The 22,196-nt window shown below is 39.7% G+C and overlaps 2 protein-coding genes and 1 non-coding gene across 4 annotated transcripts; 2 read left to right on the top strand and 1 right to left on the bottom strand.

The window, feature by feature from the left end:
* The first annotated feature begins 578 nt into the window (after positions 1 to 578).
* LOC123979372 (afadin) lies at positions 579 to 14,743 on the top strand. Its single transcript, XM_046063278.1, is given in 23 exon segments — positions 579 to 674; positions 3,100 to 3,292; positions 3,839 to 3,945; positions 4,045 to 4,172; positions 4,271 to 4,353; positions 4,560 to 4,601; positions 4,731 to 4,936; positions 5,071 to 5,216; positions 5,555 to 5,649; positions 5,787 to 6,058; positions 6,236 to 6,379; positions 8,796 to 8,994; positions 9,133 to 9,239; positions 9,335 to 9,421; positions 9,541 to 9,606; positions 9,733 to 9,806; positions 10,937 to 11,088; positions 11,174 to 11,296; positions 11,424 to 11,518; positions 12,400 to 12,528; positions 12,863 to 13,738; positions 14,470 to 14,566; positions 14,691 to 14,743. Coding segments are annotated over 23 exon segments (3,570 nt in total).
* dusp23b (dual specificity phosphatase 23b) lies at positions 14,603 to 21,866 on the bottom strand. 2 transcript variants are annotated; one of them, XM_046062368.1, is made up of 4 exons: positions 21,216 to 21,866; positions 19,753 to 19,890; positions 18,713 to 18,992; positions 14,603 to 15,730 (listed from the first exon to the last, which is right to left on the bottom strand). In XM_046062368.1, exons 3-4 carry the CDS (start codon positions 18,980 to 18,982, stop codon positions 15,545 to 15,547), a joined length of 456 nt encoding a protein of 151 aa, XP_045918324.1. In that variant the 5' UTR covers positions 18,983 to 18,992; positions 19,753 to 19,890; positions 21,216 to 21,866; the 3' UTR covers positions 14,603 to 15,544. The 2 variants fall into 2 exon arrangements, with proteins under 2 accessions (XP_045918324.1, XP_045918323.1); XM_046062367.1 differs by lacking the exon at positions 19,753 to 19,890 and having other exon boundaries at positions 21,216 to 21,865.
* Positions 20,198 to 20,280, top strand: trnal-cag. The gene has a single exon. It is a non-coding gene; the product is annotated as a tRNA-Leu (tRNA).
* Positions 21,867 to 22,196: the final 330 nt, after the last annotated feature.

Genomic DNA, 22,196 nt, shown 5'->3' with positions numbered 1-22,196 from the left:
CGAAAAGGAGGATGGAAATCTCTCATGGTAACAGTGAAAATGTCTCTGTGACTCCTGAACAATGTCAGCATCCTATAATGACTTCGGCAGCATGGTTAAAATGTATAGTAAATAGTTGAATACATGTAAGTAGTTGCACCAGCAAATCCTAGTGATAAATAAAAATCTGCACTATTTGCTCATGGAAATGATTAAAGAGAAAATGACAGATTAAATTTGGTGGTGGACTGTAAAGACTGGGATCATTTTCCTGTGACAGATATATGATTAGGAAACAGTTTGCCTCACATAACAAAGCTCCACTGACCCGTTAAATGAGGGCAGAGGGGTGTGGGGGCTTGGAGAGGGGACGTGGATGTGGGGATTAAGTAGGCAATTATGTTAAAGAACTTACTGCGCAGTACAATGAGTTTATAACTAATGGGGAATGGATTGAAGAAGGGCTGGGGTCCTAACAGATACAATACCTAGGACAGATGAGAGCTTTTCTGTCACAGGATATTCCTCTCGTCTTTTTCTGGAGGAAATCTACAGCAGCCAGTCAGATAGAAACAAAGAAAGAGGTTAATTGGTGAAAAATGCCGGAGGAGGAAGAACGAGAGAAATTAGCCGAAGTCATCAGACAGTGGAACAACAACAGATTGGATTTGTTTGAAATAAGCCAACCTGATGAGGTGAGTCGTCTGCAGACATCAGACAGGGTTCATACACCATGCATATGTTTTAATGTTTAGGTTAACCTTTATTCTCTGTACGACTGTCACTGTTTTTCACAGTTTTAGATGTGCCTTATAGGTGTAAAGTTTATTACCACCTACTCACCCAAGTACATTTAAATACTGTTCTATACAGTAGTGTAGTCCTTAAGTGATTTAATATTGCATTGTATTTCTTATCTGATATACATTTTATAATTGTATAACAACCAAGTGCCTTTTTGATTCATATACTTTTATATTCTGTACTATGAAAAGACACTTTTTTTACATGCTGTTAAATGTATTGCAGGTGAGCAGCTAATTAGCTATCTTGCCTAGTTGATTTCTGTAGGGCTGCAACTAAGCATTATTTTTTTATTATTGATTAATCTATATAATAAAAATTCTCAATTCATGGTTTTGTCTAAAAGATGTAATGAGAAAGTCATTTCTCACAGCCAAAGGACAGGTTTTGTACAGTTGTTTAGAACTGTCCAAAACCTAAATATTTTCAGTTAACTACAATGGACAACAAAGCGTCAAAAACTGACATTTGAGTAGCAGAACCAGCAAACATTCAACATTGTTGCTTTAAAAAAGGACTTAAAAGATTAATTAACTATTCCGTTAACTGTCTTGTTGCAGCAGCATTAGATTTCTGTATTTATACATCAGGGGTTTGGTGGAAGTGGGCCGATCATAGCCTGCTACACAACACAACAGCCACAGACATTACACAACAACCCACATTTGCAACTCACAAATACGAACACGCGTCTTGTCCTGATTGAGCCACCAAACAAACATTCACTGTTCAAAAGTCCTCTGCTACAGTATGGAGTTGTAATTATGCAAAGACATTGACAGATTGGAAATGTGCATCCGAGAGCAGTAATATAACTATACTACTACTCCAAACTAGGGCTGCAACGATTAGTCGACGTAATCGACGACGCCGACTATAAAAATTTGTCGACGTGAGATTTCATTGTTGATGCATCGTTACATAGATGCCGTTTAAGGGAGAGATAGCAAACTTCATATTATGAACATTTCTGGCTGTTTATTTCTAACTGCAAAGCACTACAGGAAGTGCTGGGGGCAGTATGCTTCCACTGTCTACCATGACTGCTTGACTGTGAGACTACTCAAGATGAAGAAGCATTCATGCGAGGAGCGGAAAGAAGCGGAGAAAGAGGCAAACACCAGAGCGGCTTTTGTGTTTAAAAGTTTTGGACACAATTTAGTCATACACTTTTCAGCGGCTTTGAGTCGACAAATCAACTGTTTAGAACTTGAATATTGGCAGTTTTACCAAAGTTGATGGCGAATCGAAAATGTGCCCAAACGTTTTCAGGGTTGAGAAGCTCCACAAGTACCCGCGATGTTAGCGGCGCCAGCCGGCTGGTACTATTCACGCCCACACAGCGCCCTGGTCACAGTTACACAGACCACTACAGCAGCAACAACACAGCAATGGCAGTGTTTCCTATTCGTTCATTTATTTGTGGCGGCCCACCACAATATCAACGCTGACCGCCACATAGGCTGCTGATTTTAGTTTTTTTTTTTTTTTTTAAATAGGCCTATTTAAAATCTTATTTGATTGCAGATCAGTGACGTAGTGCATTTCTCGCAGCACATCCTCTCGCTCGTGTCTCTCTCTCTCTCTCTCTCAGAAACACCGCAGCACAAATCTGTCCAACACAACGATGGCAATGTCGGAGACCCAGCTTTAAGCTAGATAGGCTGTGTGTTGGAGATCAGTAATTCACTTGAAAGATATTTAATTAGTTAAATGGTTTAATTAGGGTTAGGTTTATGGGGTGACAAAAATAATCGTGACTAGTCGACTAATCAAATAAATAATTAACAGATTAGTCGACTACGAAAATAGTCATTAGTTGCAGCCCTACTCCAAACACTGATTAAGCTAGTAGTTCACAGCATTGTCATCTCATTGTTACAGTGTTAGGTGCAATTTACATCTTCCTTACCACTCTGATTGTGTTGTGACCATACATTTTTACAGTGTTTATATGTGTTGGGAGTTGGTGTTGGTACATAAGGCCCTAAAAATATTGAAGCTGCCCCTGGAAATAAAACCTGCATTAAGCTTTGGCTTTTTATGTATTTTGGTCACATCTCTCAGGGACATCTTGAAAGATTTTGCAATTTCTACATCCAAAGCAGAATTTTTTACAAGAGGATATTGACCTTTTCATTCTCAAAGCTGATTCATAAATATAGTTTCAGCGCACTTTACGTAAGGTAAATTGAAAGGAAAATTGTAATTTTTTGAGAGAAAAAAAAGGAACAGAAAACAATGGACTGGACAATGGAGAAAAGTCTAAAGAAAAGTTTAGAAAATAAACTTGAACAGCTTTCTGTTTTCTGGCAGAACTTGGAGTTTCATGGTGTGATGCGCTTCTACTTTGAGGACCATGTTGGAGGAAATGTGGCCACAAAGTGCCTGCATGTTTGCAGCAACTCTTCAACTCAAGAGGTTATCGAAACTCTTTCCGAGAAATTCAGACCCGATATGAAAATGCTGACCACTAGTTATTCCCTATATGAGATCCATGGCAATAAAGGTAATCACTCAACTCGGATGACTCAAGGTGAAAAAAAGTCTGGTTTCTTTGCTTCTTTGATGGGACATAGGGTTATTAAATTAGGCTAATCACACTCTAAATTGTTAACAAAGGCAAGTCATTATTGTATTTCTAGAGCTGAAACAACAAGTCAATTAGTCAACAGAAAATTGATCAATTAATCATTTAAGTTATTTTTTTATCCAAAAATGTGCTGTTTCAGTCTTTTAAATATGAAGATGTCCTGCTTTACCATGACATTTGATATTAAAATTAAGATTTGGGGAATTTTGAACTAGACCAAACAATGAATATTCTGAAGATAAAATGTTAGTTGCATCCCTTGTTTGTTTCTTTAAAACAATGTGTGTAACATAAAGCAGTATAGCCACACATAATTAAGTGTACCTATAACGGTTTATGTGATTTCATTTAGTCCAGCTGTTCTATTTACTATTCAGTGTTCAGAGCTACAATGCGTGGTGTTGTAGTTCGGTAGATTTAAGAATATGCTCTGATTTTCCTGTGTTTTGTATGTGGAATAAGAACGTAAACTGGATCTGGATGAGAGACCTGTGGTTGTACAATTAAAGTGGAACACAGACAACAGAGAAGGTCGTTTTGTGCTCAAGAAAGACAAGGAGAGCGTGAAGGTACTATACAAACCAACAATTTAATCTGCAGTTTCACTCTATCTTTGCTCACACATAATCTCATATCTATATTCTTTCTGTGCGTATTGAACAATAAAGGGAAACAGTCACGAGAAAGAAAAAGGAGGTGTGATACAAAGCTTCAAGAGGACACTGTCAAGAAAAGATAAGAAGAAAGAGAATGACCAAACTAAAGCAACGGACAAAGTTTCAGAGAATGAAAATGGGTAAAATGTTTTTTTGTTCACTATCAATTTTCCACACTGTTAGCTTCAGGCCTCCCTAATTGTTAGAATAACATCCACCCTTTTAAACAAATATGCAGGTCAACTGAAAAGCTACTGAACAACAACAGCATTTGTGTGTCTAACCATGAGACAGAAAAACAACAGAGGCAGGCTGCCCCGGGTGAGAAATCTGCACACTGTAGAAAAACAGAGATGATAATGAACAGTCTAGTGAGTAAGCAACACCATCCATGCATTCAGTACAGGTAGATTTAACTTGCAATCAATAAGGACTGTGTTATCTAATATAAAGAGGATGGCTGATGACTTCTCTTTGCTAAAATACAGGAGTAAAACACACAGGAAGTCTGTATCCTGACTTTTCAGATCAACCTGGATTACCAATTGGAATTAAATTCAGTGATAACTGTGAGTATGAATCAAAAAAGGTTTTTGTCTACAGTGTTATTTTGTAGTTTGATACTTGACAGTTTTAAGCTCTGTGCTTTCCTTCTCATGATGTCCTCCTGCCCCCTGTCGGTGGCTTTTACATTTCAGCTGAGGAAGCCCTCCTGTCTGCAGTCATAAATTACACCAACAGCTCCACAGTTCATTTCAAGCTCTCACCTGCATACATCCTCTATGCTGTGGGACGCTTTGCTCTGCAACGCCATTACAGGCGAGGCTCTCCACCCTCGGGGCAGACGCACATTGTAACCTCAATTGCAAACAAAATGGTGGCCATGACAGGGAAGGTCATCCAGGCAAGTCCTACTTTTGTTACATTTACACACATTGAATAAATGACAGTTTATGAGCAAACAGAGAAACCAAAGTCACGTTTGCCAGATGTATTGAGAGTTTACATGACACTGCTGCTGCTATGTTTGCCATGCAGAGGCAGCAGGCCATCGCTGGGGCTCTCGCCTTCTGGATGGCCAACTCCTCTGAGCTGCTAAACTTCCTCAAGCATGACAAAGACCTCAGCTCGCTCACACGGCAAAGTCAGCTAGATCTGTCCCGCCTGGTGCACAAAGCTTACAGGTATAGACGTGCCCTTAGAGGTTCAGTGGTTTTGAACGCGAACTGAAACTGCAGTACATATTATTCAAGCCTTTGCCCTCTCAGAGGAACTTTAAATCTCTGGCCACCAAAACAAACCACTCTTATAATAGGTTCGTTCCCACTGCAATGGCAACCCTGAACTCCCACAGATGTTTAAAGGATATATAATGGATCATTATCATAATGTTATTTATGTAAAAATAAAATGAATAGAATTATGTAGCTTATCAGCTAAAGGCATCCAGGCATGAAATACTTTTGCTGATGCATATTATAGATAATAAATCATGGTTTTATGTGTGTTTTATTCCCCAAAGTTGTCTGCTACAGTGTCTACAGAATGAGTTAAGGAAGTACTTGCCAACGTTTCTGATTGATCCGGAGCAACATGGCCCACTGCCCGCTGGTATAGGTAAATGCTTGTTTACTTCTACAAGCGTAATTACCTTACTCATTACACCATATAATTTAAGACTCTTGGATGTACAGTGATGTTGCCCGACATTTGGCTCACTGTTCAAATACAAACTTTTGTCTTGTCTGTCACAGAGATGGTGCTGAACACCTTGATGAACACCATGTCTCTTTTACGCCGCTGTCGGGCCAACCCTGCCTTCACCATCCAGCTCTTCTCCCAACTCTTCCATTTCATCAGTGTCTGGCTCTTCAACCAGCTGATGAGGCCAGAGGCCGACACCCCAGGCCTGCGCTCCCACTACTGGGGAGCAGCTCTCCGCCAGAGGCTCACGGCCATGGAAGCCTGGGCGGAGAGGCAGGGCCTGGAGCTGGCTGCTGACTGCCACCTCGGACACATTATCCAGGTCGGTCCCTCCCTGCGCTACATATTACAGCCTGAATATTGGTATTTATTATATGTTTTTTTGTAAGACAACACGTGAATGTGTTAATGCTTTGCAGTTTTCATTTACATGTCAGAGACAGAGCACATATTTCAGTTGGTACAAGATGTTAAAATAGCATTGCCCGGCTGTTTCTAGGCAACGATGCTTCTGACCATGAATAAATACTCAAAGCAAGACGCGAAGGACATCCAGAAAACGTGTTTCAAGTTGAACTCACTGCAGTTGCAGACGTTGCTAGCAGGCTACCTCTATGCAACCAATGAGCCTCACATACCCCCTGTGAGTACATTTCGTATTTTCTTCCAGTCCTCTCATGCTTCTCTTGTTCTTCCTGTTTGAAACTTCACCACTGATGCAGCTTTTTGGGACAAATCCTTGTCAGAAATGTTTAATATCAAGAGGAATATCCTAGCTTTTTTATGTACAGAGTTGATATTTGGGATATTTAGCATTGATGACACAGAGATATAGGCTTAAGGTTTGCAGTGAGTGTGGTTGAATGTAGCCTCAACCACAGAACAGGAGCTCAGCAGTATAGATTTATTATAATAAATAATTAACGATGATGAATATGATGATGAATTATATATGAAGAATAGTAAAGCGAGTTGTCACATAAGCCCATTGCTTTTGAGTGAAATATTTCTCTAATATCTTGCTGAATATGAGGTGTGTGAAAAAAAATATGAATGTGACAATGTCACATTCATACGTCAAGTTTTCCATTAAGCCAATATTAAAGTGGAAATAATTTAGTGAATGTGAAGTCACATACAGTATTGGCCTCTTTTGCAAGTTTTCCATCTGAACAACCAAATCTAGTAGGAGATATTCCACAAACCCAATTTAGCCAACATTTATACTCAAACAAACATCTGAATTTATAGTTCACAACTATGAACATTCACTGAATGAGAGCATTATTGTGCACATGCCAAATTAGCCCCAGTTTGTGCCTCTCAAACTATATATTATATTCATTTTTCTTTCATACACAATAATGCTTTGTATTTTTCTTGAATTATACAAAGCGAACAAGAAGATCTTAGCTGTTTTATTTTCCACTCCCTACTTGTGTTAGGTGTTTGGGAAACAGGTCAAAAAACATGATTCTTTTAAAAGAAAATAAATTATAAAAGTATTTCTATTGCAGATGCGCCAAGAATGAAAAGTGCTGCACGTGTTCCAGCAGCACATACCATTTTCAAATGGTATAATAATGTGACATAAATTAAGTTAAATGATTTTTATGTCTTTATTGACAATGTAGCTCAACATAGCACCGTAAATAATGGAATATCAGAGACTGTATATAAAAAGGGGAATATATACGTTTCTATTCCATTCTGTTGTTGGGATATGTGCGACGCTTCTGAAATGACACTAAGTAATTTAATATATCCTTGTCTATATACTCAAAATATAATATTATTTTAGCTAGCCTTAGGTGACATGGTTATTGTTAGTCTACCCAACATGACTTCAGTCTGAATAATCCAGCAGAGAAATTTAGAGCAACTAACCAAAGAATAACTTACTATTAAAAAAAACTGTGTAATGCCGCTGGATCAGGAGTGGTATGCCCGTAGAAAACGACTTATGCCACGATGATAGCAATCAGTATTTATTCAAAGTATTTATTGTGTAATTATGTAAGTATTATTTGGTTGGTTTGGTCTAAATTTCTCTGCTGGATTTGTTAGACAGTCCACAGTGTGCAAGCTAACAATAGCTATGTTAGCAAAGGCTAGCTCTAATAATAAGCTTTGGGTACATCGGCATCCCAATAACAAAACAAACTAGTGGAACTTAATATCCCTTTATTTATGCCGCTATGTTACACTACATTGCTACAGAAAAACAGAAAATATATAAATTTATGACAGGCATTGTTGTAAAACTAGTCCATTAGCATTACATTTGCAAATCAGGGGGTGGTAGCGGTGTGACAGTGGCCAGCCACTTTAAAGCACTTTAGAACACAAGTGGCATAAAGTTAGCGCTCTAGGGATCTTTATATGCCGTAGAACCACTAGTGGCATACCATCAGCCACTTTTTAACCTCTATGTCACTCTATTATATACAGTCAGTTGAAAGAGTTTCTGAGGACTTGAGAAATAAGTTAAAGTAAAAATAAAGATTGCCAGATGCTACGTCTGACTTGCATTGTCAGATCCATGCTTATGTAATGCTAAAGAAACAACCAAACAAACATTAGAACTGTAGATGAAGGAGCCAGCGAAAGGTCAAACAGAATGTTTAAATATCATTATTATATTAGGGATCATTTTAGCTAGTAGCCTTGTTAATGTTAGCTTAGCCAAACAACTGAACATATCATGTTATGTAATGTTTAGTGGTGGAACATTTAACTACATTAAATACTTTTCATAATATGTTTAAATAATTTATATTATATATTAATGTTATGGTCTTTCATAACAATGCATTATATTCCATGAGATGGGTTTGTATGCCCAACGACCCTGTACGCAACATTACTTTAATGTTGTACTTTTCTACCTCTCCAGGGAGATCAGCGGTCAGGGTCACCTGCAGGAAGGTCTTCAGTATTTTGATCAGGATCACAGCAGGCAGATTGGATGTCCACTGAATGATAAATGCTAATCTATAAACTAGAACAACCATTTCCTGAAATATTTCTGCTGCATTATCCACTTGTCACACTCGCAGGATTTGATTGATGCTGTAGTGATGGCTGCGGAGGCCTCGGCAGATAACCTAATTCGGAGTGAAGGACGGGACATCCAGCTGGAGGAGAGCCTTGACCTCCACCTGCCCTTCCTGCTGCCGGAGGGAGGATACTCCTGTGACACTGTGAGAGGAATCCCTCCAGGGTTTAGGGAATTTTTAGAGCCAATTTGCCAAAAAGGTATGAGATTCTGAAGATAGTCAGATTTGCAAAAAGTCAAAAATGTGAAGCTAAAATACTAGAAATGTATTGTATCTAAGATAAAAACACCTAAAATGGTTTTGTTTGATGTTTGTATTGTATGACCTTTTCTTCCAGGTCTCTGCTCTTTAACATCCCAGCCGAACTCCAAATGTGACTGGACAGTGTACTTCAGCAAACCTTCCTCTACTTCCTCAGCAGAGCAAGGACCAAACACATATTTGGTAAGCAAAATAAGATGTTGATTAAGAAGATATATAATTTAATTTTGCCATAAAAAAGTATTTATGGTCTGTTTTACTTCCATTCTCTTCAATAGACAGTACACAGAGAGCCAGATATTGTGACGATCACACTGAACAAACCTCTGAACAGCGGGATGGGGGTCAGCATTGTGGCTGCCAAGGTGACTGTCTCTGTTCTGCCAAAATGGTTTTGGCAGAACTAATGATATGAAGCTATAAAAATACCAAAACTATCTGCTAAACTTCACAACTAATTAACTTCCCTCTCATTTTGCCACAGGGAGCAGGGCAAGAAAACCTCGGAATTTATATCAAATCTATTGTTAAGGGTGGGCCGGCTGAAAGGGTGAGATCACACACATTTTGGACACAGCTGAACTTGAGATGTGTAGGGTAAAGAATAATTTTACAGGAATTACACAAGGAAAAAATGTAATAATAAATACATCTTGTGTGCCTCTACTCTATGCAGAATGGCAGGCTAACAGCTGGGGATCAGCTGCTGAGTGTGGATGGTCAAAGCCTGGTCGGCTTCAGCCAAGAAAGGTAGCCACATAACAGCCTGTTATACAACTGGCTGGAGAAATTTTACGTGTTTTTATGTTGTTGTTTTTAAGGTTTAGCAATGGTAGCAGCGGCATTGTCACTTTGTTGGTCAGACTCTCAACCACTTTGGTCCAGCCTGAAATATGTCACAGATAGGTTGCCATGAAAGTTTGTACAGCCGGGGCAGCCGTGGCTCAGGAGGGAGTGCGGGTTGCCTGTTAATTGAAAGCACGGTGGTTCAATCCCCCGGCCTTTGGCAAGATACTGAACCCCGAATTGCCCCTGGTGGCTGATCCACCAGTATGTGAATGTTAGTTTCTGTTTGAGCACTTAGGCTCAGTGTATGAATGCTATGTGGTGTAAAAGCACTTTGAGTGGTCGCAAAGATTAGAAAGGCGCTATACAAATACAAAGCATTTACATGTGTTCATTGCCCCCTGAGGATGTTGTCTACTGACATTCATGACTTTTCTTGGTTTCGAAATGTCTTAACTTTTGTATAAATTATGAAATTTGGTACAGACACTCATGTCCCTCTCAGGATGACCTGATAAGTAATAACTTTGGTGACCCCTTAACTTTTCATCTTTGTATAGCACTTTGGTTTATGACCAAATACCTGCAAAACTAATGACATTTCCATCACACTTGGCTGTACTTTGTGTTAAGTGCTAGTTAGCAAATGCTAGAATGCTAACACATGCTAAACTAAGATGGTGAACATGGTAAATATCATAACTACTAAACAACAGCAAGTTAGCATTCTGAAGTTAATACTTACTGCTCAAAGCACTGCAGATAAAGTCATGAAAGTCTCAAAATCTTATAAATGATGACAGAGTTATACACAGCAGTGTGTTTGATTGGACAATATTGTCTAGATATCCAAATACTGAGCGGTACAAAGATAATGTCATGAATCAACTCTTAAAAGGTTAACAAAGAGACAAAGATTACTCATTCTACATGAAAGACTTATGTGTTTTACTCTCACATCAAGAGGTAGGTAATCTAATAAAAAGTATGAAACATAGACAATCTTCTCACTGTTTCAAAATTAATGACAAGTTAGCTTTAGAGTTTAATGAAGCAATGAAATGGAGAAATAACTGTATTAAATCTTGATTTAGGGCAGCAGCTATCATGATGCAAACTGGCCCCGTTGTGACCTTACAGGTTGCAAAGTTTGGAGCGAGCTACCATGGCCTGGGGGCTCTGCTGAGCGAACCACCCTCAAAAAGGACTGCAGGTGAACACACACAATAAAAGTTAACTCAATTATGTTTCACTTCCTGCACTTCAGGACCTAAGACATTTTCTTGCTTCACAAGGTGATAAAATCCATGCTAAGCCAAACGGTAACGCAGCCATGCTGTACAGCGTTGTGGATCCTGGTCCCTCACAACAGCTCCATGGAAGCAGCAGGAGAAAGAAAGACCAGATAATGCAGAGAAACAGGCAGCTTTATCGCTCCAACCCCAACATGATCAGTGGGTGCACTTATATTTGGATCACTTACAGCTGCTGGGCACATAGAGTGAATGACTTATTGTGCAATATGCTTTATGCTTGAGTCATAAGAACATGTCCAGCATATTTATTTTCTTCTTATTTCAGCAGATTTTTCCCCTGAGGATGTGGATGAACCTGTTGACCCTGTTCTGAGAAGGAACAACATCGCGGCTGTCTCAAGTATCAGTCTTTGCACTGATGTGAGATTTTTCTAAAGGGCTCCATCTAATTCCTTGTCACATTTGTAAAATGTTCAGTCACTACAGGGAATGTGAATGTGACGTCACACTGTGTTAAAATTATGGGTAACATTTTGTTTACACTACTATGTTGTGAGGTTCCTGCTGCCTGCTTTTTATGCACACAAGTCCCTATATTATAGCAAATCTTTTTATTAATAATGTGGTCGATCAAACCCACTGCCTATGACTCAATAAAATAGTATAGCTGAATGTTTTTGAAAGGTTTGCCTCGCGTTTAGTTTAATAATTGGGTCAAAAAGAGGAGTGTCACCTTACCTTTGCGAGTATGTCTGTGCTCTCGCAGTTTGCAAATGAGCAGATTTTGCACCCAGCTACTGCAAAACTGTGAGCTTCTAGTGATTTATAACTTTTAAACCCAAGCAAAGTGCACACACTCAAAAACAAGGTAATTCACAATTACCAAGTATTTGAGTGGAGGCAGAGCATCTGGGTCTGTAAATCAGTCTTGGATCTACATTGTTTATGGTTATTAGTATATCCAAATATAATTTCTAGGCAGTGACATTAAATTCCTCACAGTAAGGTCTTTTTCTTCTCCATTAGATTTTACCAATTTAAACAACTTTGTGGCCAAACTAAACAAAAGGTAATCAGGTAATTGACAGAACAACCGGGAGGTTCACAGGTAAACAGAACGCGTTCTTCACAAGATTGCGCCCCTTTCCCAATAGGCAACACAGCATGATGTACCTTCACATTCCCTATAAAGAAGAGAATCGCTAAATACCCAAACTGGAAGGAAATGCTATATATTTACACATATGTACAGTTTTTAACTTAATTTATGTCACAATATTTCTTCTTATGTCCGTATTCAGACATTTCATAGGCAATACTTGACACTTCCGACTCCTAAATCCCAGGACAAAAGCCCATCTGAATCTAGTCGACCACAGCAAACATTCAAAGTGTCTTTGAGGCCTTTAGATGGACAGAGGGCCTTCATGGTAAGTCTTTTTAAAATGCTAGACAATGTTGTCCATCTGGCACCAAAAAAATTTTTTTATTTACTATTTAGTAAGCAGTAAACAAAGGACAAGGTGACATAAGATACTCCGATAAAGATTTTACATTTAAAAAAAAAATCAAACTACTTAACTGTTGTAGTACTTTTGATACTTTAAGGACATTTTACAGATTGTACTTTTGCTTAATTAAGTTTTTAGGTAGAAGACTTTTGCTTGTAACAGAGTACATTGTTCTGCTTTTATTTTTAGTAAAAGATCTGAGTACTTACAAGTAAGTAAATGCTACAAAAATCTCTGTATTTCCTCCTTCTAGCGTCAAGCCCTGTCGCAGGAGAATTTGTGTGTGGACAGTGGAGGCCCCCTGCTGGACAAAAGGCAGACTTTGTGGCAGCAGAAGGACCAGCGTGCCAAGCAAACCATGAGCCACTATTCATCTTTCCCAATTCGCTCAAGTGTTTCTACTCATGACATCTTCTCAGATTATTGTTCTCCTACAGACAGACAGCAGGGCAGCTGTACAAGTGGCGCTGGTGTCTGGAGAACTCCTTTTTCACAACATCCAACACCTACGCCTTCTATCCAGCCAATACGTATAGACATCCCTGTAACCAGGGCAGTGAACACACAGACACATGCTCCGCTCACCACCTTCCAGAGCTCCTCTTTGTTGGCAGTGAAAATGAGCCAAACCCTTAAAGTAAATGGAAGTCCTCAAAACCAAGCAAATCAGATTTATGCGTGTCCCATTCCTCCAACCAAGAAGCTACCTCAGCCCTCACTTCTACCACAGCAGCAAAGATCCACCACACACAGGGATCAAGCAGCAAAACCCCAAGTGAGCATCACTCCAACAAAACACGTCTCCTTCCAAGAACCTCCCACTCAGCAGAAGCAGGGTGCAGGTCCTATAAGGGTCCAAAAAGACCCTCAGGAGCTGTCTGATCCGAGGAGGGAGGTGCTGGAGAAGCAGCAGAAGCTTCATGTAGTGGAGCTCCTGGAGCAGGAGGTGCAGGAGCTCCAGGCTAAAGCGAAGTGCACAGCAGAGGAAAACAACCGGCTCCGAAAGCTCAGCCTGGAGTGGCAGTTTCAGAAGAGGCTGCAGGAGATTCAGCAGAGAGGAGAGGATGAGGAGGAAGATGAGGATTTGGACATGATGGTGACGATACAACAGCTAGAGATGAGAACACAGGTGAAGCCCGACACAGGCATCAGTTAAAAGGAAGATCCACCCTAAAATACTACAAGTTCTGACGCTATCAAAAGGCAGTCTGGGGAATGTAGGAAGCCACTAATTAAAGTAGATTAAGTGGGTTAAAGGAAAGCGAGTACTGCAAGGTACACCATCACATATTAATGACATAACAGAATAAAAGTACACAAAAGATGAGAATTTTCTTTTTAACATTTCTACCACTTATTAAATAATGATATGATTATGGGACATTATGACCTTACCTAAAACAAACAAAACATGTTTATAATGTATTGGGACACTGATAATGGTTCATATCATACGAGTTATACTAAAACAGTTCTTAAATTATCACTCCATGGGTGTATTAGTAAGTAAGTAATATATATATTTATATTTTTACTAGTAAATATATTTTGATTTACTAGCAAAACACAATAATACACACAATGGTAACGTGAAACAGTTACACGGTCGAAGTTTGTCTGCTTAAAATGAAGTGATAAATGAGAAGCTTTCCCCAACCTAAATGAGGTGTACTGTTTTATAAACATATTACACAAGTTTACATTGGATGAAAATACTGAAAATTTATCAGAAAGATACCCAAATCATGTTATAATTGTTTAAAGTTTTATCAACAAACGAATTCTTCTGTGTTAACTTTAGAGGGATTTGAATAATAAAGCCACAATATCCTCAATCTAATTAATTTTTCCCACCTTAAGAACAAGAGAAGCTCTGCTGGGAACATCACTGATTACACAGAGTTGGAAAAGCAGACAGGTACTCATTCCTCCCAAAAGGAAGTCAAGGCAAACACAGGTAATTGTTTGTTAATACATTAAAGAAAATGCAATGTTTTATGCCAGTTTCATTTATTTAAAAGTCTGTGCTCATCAGACATCTTATTGTATTATACATTTCAACATTTCCATGTTTCTGGCAGATCAAAGACCAAGCGGACAGAGTCGAGACATTAACATGGCATCAAAAGAGTGAGTTTAAACTTTTTGGCTGTTGAATCAAAACAATGTAATTCAACCAGATTTAACAAGCAGCTATTTAAGCAGCAGTTCTACTCATGATAACTTAATGACACAGAAATGTTCATGCGTTGTGTACTATCACAAAAAGCTTTGTTTAGTCAGATTGTACTAATAAAACAGTTATTGCAATTTAATTCTTTCAAAAACTGTTTAAGAGAGATCCCTGAGAAAAATAAATCTGCAGACTACATTCTATAAATACATTTTAAAAATAGCACAGGCTGCTGTTTGTGTCCCCATACAGTAATAAAATTCAAGTATTCCTACTAATATTGTTGTTTATTCACAGAAACCAAGAGGAAAAAATCAACGGAGTGTTGGCTCCTGAAAAGCTCACATTTAAGGAGCGCCAGCGTCTCTTTTCATTGGCTTCCAGTGCACGAATGAAGGTTGAAACCTCGTAAACAGAGACCTCAGAGAAGGAGCATGTCTATATAAACAAATGTAAAGATGTGCAGCAAAATGACAGTTTACAGTACCATTGAAAAGGCAGTGTGCGTAAGTAACTAAGTATTTACTGTAGAAATGTTTGCCTTAGTGAAATGTCCATGGGCATACTGTGGGTAATGTCAATATTGGGTTCAATGTTGTCATCCAGGACATTCAATCTTTTGATTTATCACCTCTTTAAACATAAATTGTTGTATTTTTCAATTCCTAGATAATAAAGTATTCATTTAGCAATATAACCAAGGCACTTCTTCCACTTTTTTTATGCTTATTAATTAATTAAAAACTGTTCCTCCTATAAAAGCTACTTTGTGCGCTGATAAAACTGTACCACGGCTTTCTCTTGTTCGTGAGTTTCGATAGAGCCTCGCCGCAGTCTGCGAATCTCATTGATGGCGTCGATCCCCGACATCTGCCTCGTCTTCACCAGGTAGCAGGCCAGCATGGTCCCTGTTCTCCCATGACCGTGCATGCAGTGAACTCCCACACCCTGAAGAGGAATAATGCAATCTTTATTTTGTTCAATCATCCGTAACACAGCACACACCCTGCATTAGTCATTGTATTGAGACAGGAATTGGCAATTAAATGCTAACTATTTTGATTATTAAATCACTCTTTGAGGTAGTATTTGTGGCAAACAATGTCAAACATTCATTTGTTTTAGCTTCTCAATTGTGAGGACTTGCTGCGCTTCTTTCTCTTACGTGATGTTACATATTAGGGATGCACCGAATGTTCGGCCACCGAAATTAATTGGCCAAAAATAGCAAAAAAAAAAGCACTTTCGGTGTTCAGCCTAATAAGTCAAAAGACCGATTAAATTGTTTTCTACAATGGAAATCGTTTGCAGACACTGTTCTGTGGCTGACTTCTTAGAAAAGGCAACAAACGGTCTGACCGACTTTGAATGTTTCTGTCACTTGTTTGTGAGAAGGCGATTAAGCTAGCCGCACCTACATTAGGAGTGACATGTATTCAAGCCTTTATGGTAAATCTATTGAAACGGATCTGTGCGAGCTGACTGGCAGCATTAGCGACTTTATCCTGTCATTTTCTCTCTTTACAAAGACAAGTGTTGCAGTACCTGAACAGAGGCTATCGAGTCTTCATGTTGTACGCTATGAGAACCACATACACTGCTCAAAAAAAATAAAGGGAACACTTAAATAAAACAATATAACACCAAGTCAATCACACTCCTGTGAAATCAAACTGTCCACTTAGGAAGCAACACTGATTGACAATCAATTTCACATGCTGTTGTGCAAATGGAATAGACAACAGGTGGAAATTATAGGCAATTAGCAAGACACCCCCAATAAAGGAGTGGTTCTGCAGGTGGTGACCACAGACCATTTCTCAGTTCCTATGCTTCCTGGCTGATGTTTTGGTCACTTCTGAATGCTGGCGGTGCTTTCACTCTAACGGTAGCATGAGACGGAGTCTACAACCCACAAGTGGATCAGGTAGTGCAGCTCATCCAGGATGGCACATCAATGCGAGCTGTGGCAAGAAGGTTTGCTGTGTCTGTCAGCGTAGTTTCCAGAGCACGGAGGTGCTACCAGGAGACAGGCCAGTACATGAGGAGACGTGGAGGAGGCCGTAGGAGGGCAACAACCAGGACCGCTACCTCCGCCTTTGTGCAAGGAGGAGCAGGAGGAGCACTGCCAGAGCCCTGCAAAATGACCTCCAGCAGGCCACAAATGTGTATGTGTCTGCTCAAACGGTCAGAAACAGAATCCATGAGGGTGGCATGAGGGCCTGACGTCCACAGATGGGGGTTGCGCTTTCAGCCCAACACCGTGCAGGACGTTTGCCATTTGCCAGAGAACACCAAGATTGCCAAATTGGTCAGTAATTGTGTGGGATGGCATTTCTTTGGGGGAACGCACAGCCCTCCATGTGCTCGCCAGAGGTAGCCTGACTGCCATTAGGTACCGAGATGAGATCCTCAGACCCCTTGTGAGACCATATGCTGGTGCGGTTGGCCCTGGGTTCCTCCTAACGCAAGACAATGCTAGACCTCATGTGGCTCGAGTGTGTCAGCAGTTCCTGCAAGAGGAAGGCATTGATGCTATGGACCGGCCCGCCCGTTCCCCAGACCTGAATCCAACTGAGCACATTTGGGACATCATGTCTCGCTCCATCCACCAACGCCACGTTGCACCACAGACAGTCCAGGAGTTGGCGGATGCTTTAGTCCAGGTCTGGGAGGAGATCCCTCAGGAGACCATCCGCCACCTCATCAGGAGCATGCCCAGGCGTTGTAGGGAGGTCATACAGGCACGTGGAGGCCACACACACTACTGAGCCTCATTTTGACTTGTTTTAAGGACATTACATCAAAATTGGATCGGCCTGTAGTGTGGTTTTCCACTTTGATTTTGAGTGTGACTCCAAATCCAGACCTCCATGGGTTGATAAATTTGATTTCCATTGATAATTCTTGTGTGATTTTGTTGTCAGCACATTCAACTACGTAGAGAAAGGAGTATTTAATGAGATTATTTCATTCATTCAGCTCTAGGATGTGTTATTTCAGTGTTCCCTTCATTTTTTTTGAGCAGTGTACAACATTATCAAATTGGTTCAGACTTGATGAATTTAGCGCGAGGATACACATGTGACAATGTCTGGTTGTCAAAATAAGGTGTCTATACAGGATGGAAATAAGATCTGTGAATATAATCCAATTAAAGTATAAAACTATATTACATGTGTCCATTAAAAGTAAATGAACACATGTAATTTATTTACTGGACCCTCTCGGGCCTCAGACCCCCCCCATAGTCTCTCCAAATCCTATGGGAAACACTAAGTAAAAGCACATTTTGCAATGGTAAACAAAACTGGGAAAATAAATGGAAAAAATGTAAATTCGGCATTCAGCAAATTGTTTAATTATATTCGGTTTTGACTTTGGCCAATAATTTACATTTCAGTGCATCCCTATTAAAGTTTTGGCTTTCAGACTTTTATGAAATTACGACAAGTGCAATTTTCATTTTATAGAACGATTTAATTGATAAATTTACTGGCAGAGTAATCCATACTGAAAATGATCATTATTTGCATCCCTCTTTGCAAGTGCCGCTGAAGAAAACGAGAATACTGACTCTGTCTGACTACTGGAAGAAGAAAATCAGATCCTCCCAACAACCCACAAAGTTTTAGTAAACACCTTGGTGCTGATAGTCTGTGACAATAAAAATAAATGCATAGTATGCAATCCAATACACTGACAAAGGCTTTCAAAGTTTTTCCCCCCTTTTGCTTTTTGATTCATGCCCTTTGGAGAAGCTGCAAGATTGTCCAAGACAGTTTTTCCTTTCCACTGTTCCAGGAGTAAACGTGATGCCAAATGTATTCGGTTACAGTACTTTGCTTGTGAGCCTGTATGGAGTACTGAAAGTACTTTAAAAGTATAACTATCCATCAAGCGCAGTCTATTAAATATATGAGCTCTTACCTCCCCCTTGGAGTTGGCCTCTTCCACAATAGACAGGAATCTATCAATCTGACTAGGTGAAGGAGGAGTGAAGTCTGCTATCTTGATGTGGTGCAGCTGTAACTCCGGGCACGAATCATAATAAGGTGGTTTTCTCTCACACAGGCAAACCAGGTGTTTGACACCATTGTCCAGCAAGTACTGGTATTCAGATGTCATCCTGGGCAGTGCCAGTCCAGCCACTTTGCCTGGTTCGACCCAGGAGAAATTGTGTGGAGGAGTAGAGGCCATGCTTTTGAAACTGAGAAGAGGAGACAATGACAGAGTCAACTCAAGCCAGTTTATTTACATACACCACTTTATTACTTGCTACGCTTTACCATGAAAATCTGTACTAAAAATATTCTCTATATGGCTAAAAATCACTCTTTGACACATGGATATAAAAACAAGGGACAGGGGCATAAAAAAAACAAACAAAAGAGCATACCATAAAGCTAATAATACAGCTGGAGCTAGGGAAGACTGCTAATTATTTAACCTGTGGCATTATGTAGCAGGCATTTCAGTGAGTATTGCCTTCCCAACAACTTGACTGTGAGAATTGACTGTGAAAGTGCAAAAAGTAAATACTCAATACAGGAGAGAAATAGGTGTTTGACAGCGCCAGACTACTTGTCTAGCCAACGTCAGCAAACTGGCTAGGCTAGATAGTGCAGTGTCTGAGAGGAGGATTACTGTTTCACAATGGTACAAATTTCAACATAATAAGCCAAAGACCTGATGTGAAAACAACCAGTGTATGCCTCACCAGACTCCACCTAGCTTTACAGACAGATTAATAAAATAAGAACAGAGTGTCCCATTTAGTTTAACGCTAGCTGATCAGCTAACTTATGTTAGCTGTATCAAGAAACTTGGAGCAGAATATTCACCAGCTACCTACCTCGCTGTGTGTAATCGTGCGGCCCATCCTAACATTAGCTATAGTGAACCCATTCATTACCCGTGAACACATCCATATCCCTTCCCACCAGCGAAATACCTGGACAAGTACTTACAGTTTTCCTTTGAGACGTTTCAGACGAATGAACGGTCCGCTTCTTGTCAAGCTGATGCTAACTAGCTAACCGTTGAGCTACTTGCGACGTTGATTGAGACCAACCGTGTTTACTGCTGCACGCCAACTAATACAGTAGCTGAAGAGTACAAAAACGTTATATAACCAACGATAGATGTTGCAATGCTAGGTGGGGCAGTGCAGCTGTCATTATAAATCACTTCTGAAAAGTAAATCTCTGAAAAGATTTATAAGAATTATGAGATCGTTTTGACCTGACAACAGCAGCGTCATGAGGAGGAATCCTTGTTTCAGCAGCACTTTGACTGTTCTAATTTTAGACATTTTACAACCATTACACGAACATATAGCAATCACTTCATTGTGAGAACAAAGTATCAGTATATTCAACATTATAAAGAGGGCCTAGCTTATACGCTTTATAAGTCAGGATGGCCGAGCGGTCTAAGGCGCTGCGTTCAGGTCGCAGTCTCCTCTGGAGGCGTGGGTTCGAATCCCACTTCTGACAACAATTTTTTTTTTTCTTCGTTCGTACGCACACCTTTATAAGCTGTTACCTTTATGATCCTGTTGTAAGTAAACCAGTCAAATGTTAAAATGTTTAGCGCTTTAAGGGCATGTGTGCTGTATTGAAACGCATGTTATAAGTCCTTAATGAAGCGTTTAACGTTATTATGCGCCTGTGCAAAATATTTAAGTTAGTGTCCTGGCCTCTTAACTTTCGTGTCTGCCTGCGCTAAGAGCCCTGCCTTACAAGTTCAGTGTACAAATACACTCAATGGCCTTCACTTATTTTAGCCATCTAATTAAGTTAGCTTAAACCATGCTACCAACATTTACATGTCTAAAGCTGCACCTAGACATCTTCTGCACAACACAGAAACAACACTGAACATATAACGTTATAGCAACATAGTTTAAGTTCCATAAATGTCTCTTGCTCAGATAACAAATTCAAAACATCACATTACAGACTAAACTCTATTTACAGGATAACCTAGCCCTAGTTAACCCTGTCATAAGTTAACTGTACAGCAAACCTAGATTTCTAGCTTGTGTTTCTACGGGCTAGCAGGTCGGACTTAAGTTAGCTGGCTAACTGCCTGTTTTCTAGCAATATTCTTACTTTAAAACGCTGAACAGATAGCTTAATCGAAAAACATAGTAAAATGGTATTAACAATACTTAAAAAGTACTGTGACAAAAAATAAATTATCTAAACATTTCAAGGACTTTACTAAATCAAAATGGCCGCTAGGTGTGCCTATGCTAATCGCTAATGCTAATAGTAGCCGGCGAGTTGCTAATGCTAATCGCTAGCGCAATTCGATTTTCACTTGAGCACAAACCCACATCCCGGCCCCACCTGTAATGTTCATTGTACCCGACCCCAAACCAATGCCCATAAAGCTTTTTACGTTTTTCCACAATAGCAGTTCTTACCTGTACAAATCATGGAGGTCAGCAATAAAGTCTTCTGCCATTAAAAAACAGCTCTGGCCTCTGAACTTCCCTGCCGCTAACGACGCTGGCCATGATGTAAATTATAAACTCAGAGCGCCCTCTGTTGCCCTTTTAATATCCTAGACATATAGGCCTACATATAGTCATATATAATAGCCTAATAGCCTTTGGGTTTTCCGGTGGCACAAATAACTAAAACTCACTTTAAAAATGAGAGTCGGGGGAAAGTGTTTAAACAATCACTTGTGGCCCACACGCACACGACCCCAGGGTTGGGGGTTCGAGTCCGGACTACGGCTACTAATACTGAGAATACTGCGGCTAGTAGTTTTTTTTTTTTTTTTACAACAATCACTACAGCCTTTAATAATACCCCCACTACTACGATAGCCTTTACAAGAATGGGCTAGTATGTGTTCAGTGGCGCAGACTAACTTTAGTAGAGCAGGATGCATTTCAAATTATCAGCTAACATTGATTTGATTGATTGTACCTGCAGCATTTTCTAATTAGTGTATCTATTTAACAGGTATGGCGCTTTTTCGTTTTTGTCTTCTAATAATTGCAGCCTGTAATACTGCTCATCAGCTGAGTAGTTTTTGTAAGCATTATTCCCTACACCTTGTTTGGACTGCGAGGTCGGCGGTTCGAGTCCTGACTGTTCAGCAGTGCAACACATTTGTGCATTCAGCTATTTATTTCACTATTGTGATTGATTACACCTGCAGCAGTTTCTAACTGGTGCATCTCTTACAATATCAATTCAACAGTAACAATGAATGCTTTGCTGCTCAGTGGCATAGTACATAGTACATGTCCACACCATAGACTGTATATAAAAACACCTTGTTAGACTGTTCTGCAGTGCAAGGCAATTCATTTCTGCATTTCTGTTGTCAACATTCACACTGCATTTTCTACAGGAAATGCATTTTCTACTTATGCTTATGATTGTTATAG

The sequence above is a fragment of the Micropterus dolomieu genome, linkage group LG11 (genome assembly GCF_021292245.1).
Source record: "Micropterus dolomieu isolate WLL.071019.BEF.003 ecotype Adirondacks linkage group LG11, ASM2129224v1, whole genome shotgun sequence".
Lineage (NCBI taxonomy): Eukaryota > Metazoa > Chordata > Actinopteri > Centrarchiformes > Centrarchidae > Micropterus > Micropterus dolomieu.
Note: the sequence above shows the minus strand (reverse complement) of the source record. Positions and strands in the feature narration are given on the sequence as shown.

Coding starts and splice junctions, on each gene's coding strand:
- dusp23b (XM_046062367.1), bottom strand. CDS start 21,256: ATGGCAGAAGACTTTATTGCTGACCTCCATGATTTGTACAG. Junction 18,993..21,215: donor GACCTCCATGATTTGTACAG/GTAAGAACTGCT, acceptor TCCTCTTCTCAG/TTTCAAAAGCATGGCCTCTA. Junction 15,731..18,712: donor AGGCCAACTCCAAGGGGGAG/GTAAGAGCTCAT, acceptor ATTCCTCTTCAG/GGTGTGGGAGTTCACTGCAT.